General features: G+C 37.7%; 3 protein-coding genes across 6 annotated transcripts; 1 reads left to right on the top strand and 2 right to left on the bottom strand.

Moving 5' to 3' along the window:
* Positions 1–502: 502 nt before the first annotated feature.
* On the bottom strand, positions 503–5,243 carry LOC123313191 (4-aminobutyrate aminotransferase, mitochondrial). 2 transcript variants are annotated; one of them, XM_044897948.1, is made up of 8 exons: positions 5,105–5,243; positions 4,018–4,130; positions 2,844–2,956; positions 2,470–2,637; positions 1,726–2,108; positions 1,306–1,668; positions 927–1,195; positions 503–830 (listed from the first exon to the last, which is right to left on the bottom strand). In XM_044897948.1, the coding sequence occupies exons 2-8, from the start codon at positions 4,067–4,069 to the stop codon at positions 709–711; spliced, it is 1,470 nt and encodes a 489-aa protein (XP_044753883.1). In that variant the 5' UTR covers positions 4,070–4,130; positions 5,105–5,243; the 3' UTR covers positions 503–708. The 2 variants fall into 2 exon arrangements, with proteins under 2 accessions (XP_044753883.1, XP_044753882.1); XM_044897947.1 differs by having other exon boundaries at positions 4,018–4,160; positions 5,105–5,241.
* LOC123313189 (cullin-4B-like) lies at positions 5,169–7,372 on the top strand. The gene is made up of 2 exons (XM_044897942.1): positions 5,169–5,796; positions 5,968–7,372. Exons 1-2 carry the CDS (start codon positions 5,169–5,171, stop codon positions 7,326–7,328), a joined length of 1,989 nt encoding a protein of 662 aa, XP_044753877.1. The 3' UTR covers positions 7,329–7,372.
* A 566-nt stretch (positions 7,373–7,938) lies between these two features.
* Positions 7,939–10,085, bottom strand: LOC123313190 (zinc finger protein OZF-like). Of its 3 annotated transcripts, none has more exons than XM_044897944.1 (4): positions 9,844–10,085; positions 9,053–9,788; positions 8,652–8,978; positions 7,939–8,477 (listed from the first exon to the last, which is right to left on the bottom strand). In XM_044897944.1, exons 1-4 carry the CDS (start codon positions 9,964–9,966, stop codon positions 8,101–8,103), a joined length of 1,563 nt encoding a protein of 520 aa, XP_044753879.1. In that variant the 5' UTR covers positions 9,967–10,085; the 3' UTR covers positions 7,939–8,100. The 3 variants fall into 3 exon arrangements, with proteins under 3 accessions (XP_044753879.1, XP_044753880.1, XP_044753881.1); XM_044897945.1 differs by having other exon boundaries at positions 7,939–8,468; XM_044897946.1 differs by having other exon boundaries at positions 7,939–8,360.
* Between the last annotated feature and the right edge of the window lie 51 nt (positions 10,086–10,136).

Here is a 10,136-nt window from a genome sequence, read left to right as displayed (position 1 = left end):
GTGGTGTAGAAGATTCAAGTTTCAGATTTGTAAGTTCAAAGACAAAATAGTTGGGAAAATTTTTCAAAATCGTCAAAATTTAAATTTTTGCTGACAGCTCAGAATTCAAGGATCGTAGGTGGCTACGGTTTTCACCATTCTTTGTTTCTCTGAAAAGGAACTAAGAAACGTGTCATCGGTTTTGCTCTAGCTCTTCTAGTTTCAGAGATTCCCTGACTAGACATCGAATTTTGGACACCCTGTGTAGCACAGTCTATTTCAGCCATTGAAGCTCAACTGAATAGGCCCATTTCATTAGTTTTGTGGACTGAGGCATTTTGTGAGAGTTGAAAAAAACTTTGATTGGCACAAAGGACCACAAATTTTTTTTTCAAGAATTGAAGAGTGCTTAACCCAAAAGAATTAAATGCTGAGATTTATTCGATCATTTTCGTAAAGCGATCTTTTAGAGTGTTTCATGGGTGAAAAACGAGAGTTAAATAGGTGGTTGAATAAAAGTCTATTTATGCAATAATGAACCTTTTATATTTTTTCAACACATTCGACTTATACATAAAATTTTCTATTTGCATAGCAAATGAAAAAAAGTTCAGAGAATAAATTTTTATAAGGAATTTGTACACAAAACCCTCATAAAGGATTGATACACTTTCTTGGAAGACTTGGTTGACATGGAAGATTTCGCTAAATTAGGAGTAGTGATATTATTTATTTTAATTCCTTCAGTACTTGTCTCAGGCTGTCCAGGTATATGTCGGCATGTTTTTCTTGGAATATCAATGCAGGTCTCAGACGTACTGCCTCATTTCCGCAACCTCCACCTTGGATACCTAGAAAAAAATGAGAAATATTGAAAAACTAAATTCAAACAGAATATTTCTGTCAATTAAACAAAACAAGCTGCAGCTTCATCCATACATGCTTACCTTTTTTCTTCAAACTGCCTAAAATATCATCTCTTAGTTTTGAGGAGGCTGCATTGAAAGCCAAAAACGTTCCCCTCCCTCTAACAGAGTTGATCAGGTTTGGAAACTCCTGTTCCAATTGATGCAAGCCTTGTTTCAATTTCAAACCCGTTACCTCCACATTTTTCAGCAAGTTGTTCTGTCTGATCACCTTGAGAACAGCTTCGAGTAGGAAGATTTTCCCCGGGTCACCCATCCACGTGTTGAACACCCTGTAAGGTTGATCTGGCCTGAAAAATGAAAATCGGTCATTTTAAAACAGATGGACACTGGAATACTGGGGATAAATATAAAAGTGTGGATTAAGGGTTAAAAGATTAGGTCAATTTTCGAATCTTACCTCATTTCAGGGGTGTGGAAGTAACCCCCAATCAGCATCTTCTTGCTGAACGTCACGACGTCCGGCGGCGTCTTAAGATTGAAATGTTCATGGCACCACATCTTTCCAGTGGCGCCGCAACCGGTCTGCACCTCGTCGATCAGCAAGGCGGCGTCGTTCTTCTTCGCGATCTCCTGCAACCCTTGGAAAAATTCTGGAGACGCCTCGTTATCACCCCCTTCCGACTGTATAGGCTCCACGACGATCCCAGCCACCGGCACACCTTTTTTCTTGTATTTCTCGAAGAGATCTTGGACTTCCTCCAAACACTTGGCGTCCTGGGCCTTGTTCTCCCTCGCGTTCTCTTCCAGGGGGTACTTGTATCTGAAAATAAACGTTTTCGGGTCAGCCAGTGGCGGCTCGTGGTCGTTATTCGCTTACTTAGGGAAGTGGGCTACCGGCCAATCGAAGGCGGGGATGTCCAGCTTGTGAATGGCCTTGGAATGGGTGGTGGTCAGCGCACCGAAAGTCCTGCCGTGGAACCCGCCGTGGAAGGACAACAGCGATAGCTTGGGGGACCCCGGGGGTAGGTTCATCATGCAGGATGCCTCCTCTTCCTTGGAGAACTTGATGTCGCCGCCGCGCGTCTTCTTCTGGTAACTGATGAAGATGTTCTTGTAGGCGTTCTCGTTGGAGCAGGATCCGCACATCATCGTGGTGACTTGGGGTAGGCCGGGAGATACAGATAGTAGGACTTCTTTCAGTTTTGACGGCCAATATTCCCCGGGGAACACGCCCAGTGCTGGCCTGTTCACCAGAGCTTTCTGAAAATAAATACATGTACATAGTTGTTGAGAATCTTTTTGATCGTGCTTCTGCTAGACCCGCTCTTATTACGTGCTTTCTGAGGCAATAATGACCAGTAAGGAGGTGTAGCATATTCTTTCTAAGATCCAGATGCTACTTAGATCTCCCAGTGTTAAAGTTCCTCCAGAGTATCTCTTTCCCCTGATACTCTGGTAGGTACATTTTCCAATTAAAGGACCCCTCTCCAGGGTTAAACAAACCTTGTTTTTTTTGGCTAATCCGTTGAGTTTTTAGCGTTATTATTTACTAGTTTGTAGAAATGAATGATTTTTGGAAGGCCGAAAAGGTTCTTTGAAAATTGAATGAGCATATACTCACCATATTATTCTCATCATGGAACACTTTGAGCAATTCTGGATGGTTGTAACCAACAGGAACGGAAGAAATTTGCGTGAAAGAATCCAGGAGAACATTACCGTCAACGTCTATCAGGTAATTGCCCAAAGATTTGTTGTAATCGGCGAAAAGTTGTACTGAACCAGTTTGCTGAAAAATAAAGCAATGTTAACACTGTTCCCTCATTAAAATCATTAGGGGAAATGGATATTTTCATCATTCTAACCAGAAAAACCTAATTATGTTTAATTTTTTTATTTATTCTCTATACTATATAAACAGCGAATGAAGCAAAATAGGTTTGGTGAATACTACTTGGCTCGTAGTCTATAAAAATTAATTGTGATTTCTTTTACCTGAATTTCGTTTAGTTCTTTCAATAATTCTTTTGAACGAGGACCTGGTATCGAAGTTTTAACGGTGGGTCCATTTGGTTCGCCGGAGATACCAGAAAACAGCCTGTATGAACCTGAAAAACGAAAGCTTTTTGTTGAATTCATTCACGTGGATCATCATGAGTAGATGATTTCGTATTAAATACAACACCCATAGTCTTTTTGTTAATTATTGGCGAAAATTTTCAAATCAAAGTGATATAAAACTTCAGCCGTATTAAAAATATCTTTGAAATGATATATCACTCGACCAACTGTTCGAAAACTTGAGGGGGTAGTGAAATCCTCATCAAAATTTGTTCTCTTAACAAGAAAAAAGTGTGGTTTGAATTAGGATTCGATCTCAATTTGTGAACCAGTTCAGAACCAATTTAAGAACTAACTCCAAATCGTTCTGAACTAGTTCAGAACTGATGACCATTGACGGAGCTAATCTTCACATAGTTATTCAATCTCATTCTCATATAAGAAAAGTAAGCAATTTTCTGCTTTATTGAAGAGGGTTGTTACAGTACTGTAACGATTATACGATAATCATAGTTTGACGGTTTTTATTGTTGATACTGAATTCAATAGACATTTTTACATTGGTTGTGTGGAAAAAAGTTAATTCCTAAAAGGATAAATGTCTTTGTAATAATTTCAAAATAGTCTGTAAAGAATTCATCTAGCAATTCATTCGATGTACCCTCTATAAAAACTAGTTGAGCAATAATAAATGATTGTGGACGACAAAAAAGTCCTGAAATCCTGAAAATGAATACAAACGCTGTTGCTAAAACGAGGAATTAAAAAAACCCATCACTATTCGTATTAATTATTTTATCAACAGTATATCGAATCTATGCAGCCCTCTTCATCATCTAAATTAGTTTATCCTGTACAGATTGTCCAAATATATGAAGCAATCACTTGAACCTATTAAATTATTTATAGTGAGCATTATCTATTTTTGTTTATCTATGAAACAGTCGGTAATATGATACATTTAATTTTAAATTCAGGGCTATTTGTTTGGGAATGCTCGAATCCCACAAGAAAAATATTTCCTCGATTACTTTTTTTCGATATACGACAAAATTATTCCAAATTTATTATTTAACTGACGGTATAAGAATAATCTACCGCTACTCACCATAATTCTTAAGTATATACTTGTTGTGAAAAACTCTTCCAATGTTCCTCATCTTCGCACCAGACCTTCAGCAAGTCCTCACCTAGACTGAGCAGCCAAAGCACTTTGTCGCCCTTCAAACCAGAGGACAGAATCAAGACAACCTTGGGGTTCAATAAAATAATTCAGCAGTAATACATTTGTTTTTCGTGCACAAATAAAAGATCGAAAATGGAAAGTTCCTACGTCATGAATAAAACGTTCCAAATTAAGTCTAATTTAAGGCATTCAAATCGAGTGATACGCAGCACACTAGTTGTGGTGTTACTTGATGCATTGAATGTTGAAATAAGTGTAATAGAGTTGCAGCTAAGATAAATGACGCTATCAGCAGCGCTTCCGAATTTATCTGTTTATCTTTGGTAGAATGTTAGATAAAAAATTTATCCGGACAATTTTTGAAATTGTCGAAAAGGTAGAGGAGATATCGACAAGAAAAAATCAATAACTTCGTTGGGGCTCGAGTTGCGCGTTTAGACAACCTTGAGAGTCATTGACCACAAGCTTGCAGGAGGTACACTCGTCCAAAATTATTGTACGGGGGCCTGTCGAGAAGTCCTGGAAGCAGAGCTTGAACATAACGCTCAATGTGTGAGATATTACTCAAAACTTTTTGTATTGAATTATGGCGAATTCAAATTCTAGGTTTTCTCGTGGAACAATAAAAAATTAGTCGTAAATGCTTATTCCAAATGTACATTATTAATACCTATAGAGACCAAAATCGATCGATTTTAAATGATTTCAATCACTGAATTATTATTGGAATGTTTGTTTTGATGATAGAAATAAGGAAAAATTTCTTGGATTTTATCTACGGAAAACTTCTGGAGATAAAGAAATTGTTTCTATTGTTCCAACGATGATAACAGATTCAATTCGACTGTATAGACTCTGGATAATTAGATCATTTTATTATGTACCGTATTCATCCGTGTACCCACTATATTTTTCCGCAGATATTCATTTTTACACTTTATAACGTAAGGACCGTACAAGGTTTGAATAATTATTGTCAAAGATGAAAATGTTAGCTTGTTCTCGATACCTTTTGCTATTTGGAGGCGGCTGAGTAAACTTCTTGTCACTCGCTAATTGTCAAAACGGTCAGTATGAATATGGCGGTGAAAAATACCATAAGCATCCGCAATTTCAAGGGTTTACCAAGCCTCCATGCGAAATATCCTGAAAACCAATGGGCACTGTTAGAACCAGACATCGTGGCCATACTGAATAGCAAAAAAATTTCACATTCACTTGAAGATATATACAGGACCGTTGAATCCTTGCACAAATCCAACTACAATTGTGAGTCATTCATGCTTGACAATTTACGAACTCTCATCGAGACCAATTTGCTACAAAAACTCTACGTACTTCTCGACAAAGAGGACGACTTTTTGATGGACGTGAACGTTTTATGGAGGAACTTTAGCGAACAAATGAAAACCATAAAAAATATATTCATTCTGTTTGAGAGGTCATCGAAATCTGGTCAACACAATCATGTACACCTCATGAGTTCAACGCTATTCAAAAACATCATTGTCCTAAACACAACAATTAGAAAGAGAATAGTTAACGACTTATTCAAATTGATAGAAACGGAAAGGAACGGAATACAAATAGACGTGAAATTAATGAGATCGATCACGCTGATGCTGACTGAACTGCAAACTTACACGGAAGTCTTCCACAACGAATTCGAGAAGATATCGGAAGAATTCTACGAAAACGAAGGTAAGGAACTGATCAAGTACTATTCAGTACCAGAATATTTGAAATATACCGCGTTTCGCATTAACGAGGAAGAAGAGAGAGGTAAAAATTACGTTAATGGGAACACAACGTTCGCCATGATTGAAATAATAGAGAAAAAGTTGATAAGAGACCACGTTAACGAAATTTTAGACGCGGGTTTCGAGAAGTTGATCGAGGATGAAAACCACGAGGATCTGAGTCTGATGTACAGTTTGATATGGAGGATGCTTGGGGGGTACAATCATCTTTCTGTCTACTTCAACGAATACGTTATGAAAGTTGGGAACAAGATAATGAACTTAGCGGATACGGAAACCATAGAAAATCTGCTCAAGTTCAAGGAAAAACTCAACGTTATAATAGAAAAATGCTTTATGGGTAACAAACTCATGTACGAAGATTTGAGGAAATGTTTCTCGAAATTCATCAACATGCAGCAAAACAGACCAGCCCAACTCCTCGCCAAATACGTGGATCAGAAACTGAGGGCTAAGAACATCAATATGGACGAATTGGAAAAATGCCTAACTGAAGTCATGGCCATCTTTAGGCTCATTCAAGGAAAGGACATTTTCGAAGCCTTCTACAAGAAAGAGTTGGCGAAGAGGCTTCTCCTCGGGAAGTCTGCGAGTCAAGATGCCGAAAACAGTATGGTGTCCAAGTTGAAATACGAGTGTGGCAGCACCTTCACTTCCAAAATAGAGGGAATGTTCAACGATATCAGCATAAGCAGTGAAATCAACTCGGCCTTCAAGCAATACCTCAACAACTTGGCGGAAAAAGGCAACACCCCAGATTTGTCCATAAACATCTTAACCAGCAGTTTCTGGCCGAATTACCCCACCTTCAAAGTTAACCTTCCTGTGGAGTTCATAAGTTACCAAGAGTTGTTCCAGAAGTTCTACTCGATAAACCACAGCGGAAGGAAGCTGCTGTGGCAACCTAACCTCGGATACTGCATCCTCAAAGCCGACTTCGAAAACGGCAAAAAGGAACTGCAGGTATCCCTGTTCCAAACGCTGATCTTGCTACTATTCAACGCGTCCGTTGAGCTCACCTACATCGAAATCAAGGATTTGACCAACCTGGACGAGAAAGAACTGAAACGCACTCTTATATCTCTGACTTGCGGAAGGAGCAGGGTGCTACTGAAGAAACCCAAAGGGTTGGGGATAGAAGAAACGGACAGGTTCGTGTTGAACAAACAATTCACCGATCGTTTGTTCAGGGTTCGCATCAACCAAGTCCAGCTGAAGGAAACAGAGGAAGAGGACAGAATCACCGAACAGAATGTCCTCATAGATAGGCAGTTCCAGATTGACGCGGCCATTGTGAGGATCATGAAGTCCTACAAATGCATCAGCCACACGAATTTGATAAGCGAACTCTTCAACAAACTAGGGATCCCTGTGAAGCCTTGCGACTTGAAGAAAAGGATAGAGCTGCTCATTGAGAGGGAATATATGGAGAGGGATAAGGATAATCCGGCAAATTATAATTATATCGCTTGAGTGTTGCATGTTGTTCAATAAATAACCGTGTATAAGTCCAAAAAGCTTATTTCGACGAGATCTTGGTCTGAATCAGGGTGGGTTTATGCAGCCTTCAGTCACTGTAGGATGAGCTGGCTGAGCGCCCCCTATCTCAAGAAAGGAAAAACATATAAAAAATTGCTTCTGGCTAACTTTGTAGAGAATTTCATGATTTTTTGTAAAAGATCGTATTTCGGTTATGCTTATTCCTACCTATAACCAAAGAGTAACCAACAAGAGGTTTCACTCTGTCAATTTACAAGGCGAAATCTGACTCATGGAATTTTAACCTTGGAGTGGGGACACGATACGCGCCAGAATACTGCGAACAGAATCATCCGCAGTCAAATCAGAATCTGGGCGTCCAATCAAATTGCGAGTTGCGAACCGAACGAATATCGGCAGATATCGGCTTTCGTTTTCGTATCCTGTCGGAAACGAATCAATTTCCGTTTATGAAAATAATGCGACTTCTTTCAAAATAGTTCGAATATCGAATTATGAGTATTCCCTCAAGGTCATTGAAACCCAACCGGCCAAAATGACAGAGTGCATCCTCTTGTTGGTTACTCTTTGCTATAACTCAAACTACAGCAGAATAAAGATTTATTTCATCATGTATATACATTTTTTCAACGATTTATAATTGAGGGAGAAAAATGTGAGCAAACGAACTTCATCATCTTCGTTGGGAGAAAATTGATTATTATATATGTTTGTTGGTTAGTTTGATCTTGTCTTCAAAGTTTTGTTATTTCTGATGGACATTGGTTTCATGCTTTTTTCTACTACTCGAACTGTAAAAACCTTTACCACACTCCGAGCAATAGTGAGGCGTTTCCTTTGTATGTATTCTGATGTGGACCTTTAGGTTTTCGTTCAGAGCAAAAGCTTTATCACAATATGTACAAGTAAAGGGTCTAGCACCAGTATGTATCCTCTTATGTCGATCCAGATGAGTTCGTTGGACGAAAGTTTTGCCACAAAGATCACAGCAATGCGGTCTCTCCCCTGAATGAAGCATGAGATGAGTTTTCAGGTAGTTCTGATGAGTAAAGGACTTTGAGCATATATTGCAGTTATATGATATTTTTTTCGTATGGATATTCATGTGAACATCTGAAAAAACTGTTTTTGTTACGGAATCATTGTACACTACATTCATCAAAACAACAAAACCATGCAAGCATTTACAGGGTGTCCACTAAGAGTATCCATTAGAAGGTTACAAACAGATCTAATATATTTCTCTGCAAACCTAATAGCAACTCCCATTGGACACTCTATAGTGCAGATAACTACCTAATGACATTTTTGTTGCATAAGTTTTTCCACAGAGATTACACAGGAACTTTTTCAAACCATCCCCATGCTGTACTTTCATGTGATTGTATAATGCACTTTTAGTTACTATTTTCTGACAAACTTTGCATTCCACTTTAACTTTGCCATATTTGAGATAGTACTTTTGATATTTGATAGTTTGTGTATCGGCATCTTTGTGCTTATACATGTGTTGGTGAAGCAATGGCTTAGCTCGATATCCCTTACCGCAAAGTTCACATACATAAGGTGTTTCTCCGTTATGAAGTCGCATATGTACAGTGAGAGTATGTTTCTGGATGAAACCTATAAATGTTTAAAAAAATGTGTTTGCGATACTCTAATGAGTTCAATCTGTATATATTGCTAACACATCCTACCTTTACCACAAACTTCACAGAAGTAGGACTTCTCCCCAGTATGTCTTTTCTTATGTCTCTTCAAATTTGAACTGAGCGTGAAAGCCATTCCACAGTCCTCACAAGGAAATGGTTTCTCTTTATCATGAGTCCTCACATGATCCTTCAAACGGGTCTTAGATAGAAATTTTTTCGAACAAATTACACAACTGAATCTCCTCGGTACAATATGACCAGTCTCTTTACAATGTTTTTCAAGTTGTTTTATGTAATCATATGACTCATTGCAGTCAACACAAGAGTGTTTGAAAGCAGAGCTTTCTATTTTTTTATCATTTGTTTCATCTTGTGATAAAGAAGCTGTTTCCTTAGCTTTTATTGAAGAATTCTCTATTTTTTTGTTCAATATTAAATATTCTTTCTGTATTTCATTTTCATTCACAACCGAAGTAATTTCTTTCAAGCTATCTACAGAACTGGTACCATTTGTTTCCTTATATTTTTTTGTTGAATGTTTGTAAAGTGAACTGAGAGGTTGATCATCATCACTACTTTGAAATTCATTAGTGATATTCGAGTCTTTACTATGTGGAAAAAGATTTTTTGTTTGATTTGCTTTTACACATCGATTCTTCTCTAAGATTCCAAGTAATATTTCTTGAACCTTGACATAATTTTTGACGAATGTATAGTGGGAAATAATGTTTTTGTAACATTCATCACAAATTGTTTTTGGGAAATCATCATCAGAAGAAATCTAAAAACACATCATACCTCAAAAAAAAATTTCTCCGTTATTTTTTAAAATTTACTTTTTTCGATAAGATTTTTTCAAGAATTCGAGCTATAGGATGTGATTCAAATAATGTTGTAAATATATTAAATTCTCCATCTTTCATACAGCATCTACAAAATTTTTGGAAAATATTCAACATAATTGAATTATTTGGAGTCAGCTGTTTATCAGATTGCCGTAATCATTGATAGATGGCGCCATAATCATTTGAACAACGCACATTTTATACGCAGACCGCGAAAATTGAAACCACGTATAAACACTGATTTTTCCTTATTTAATGAAGTTATGGAACACACAAGGAAAAAA

This window comes from Coccinella septempunctata, chromosome 5, assembly GCF_907165205.1.
Source record: "Coccinella septempunctata chromosome 5, icCocSept1.1, whole genome shotgun sequence".
Lineage (NCBI taxonomy): Eukaryota > Metazoa > Arthropoda > Insecta > Coleoptera > Coccinellidae > Coccinella > Coccinella septempunctata.
Note: the sequence above shows the minus strand (reverse complement) of the source record. Positions and strands in the feature narration are given on the sequence as shown.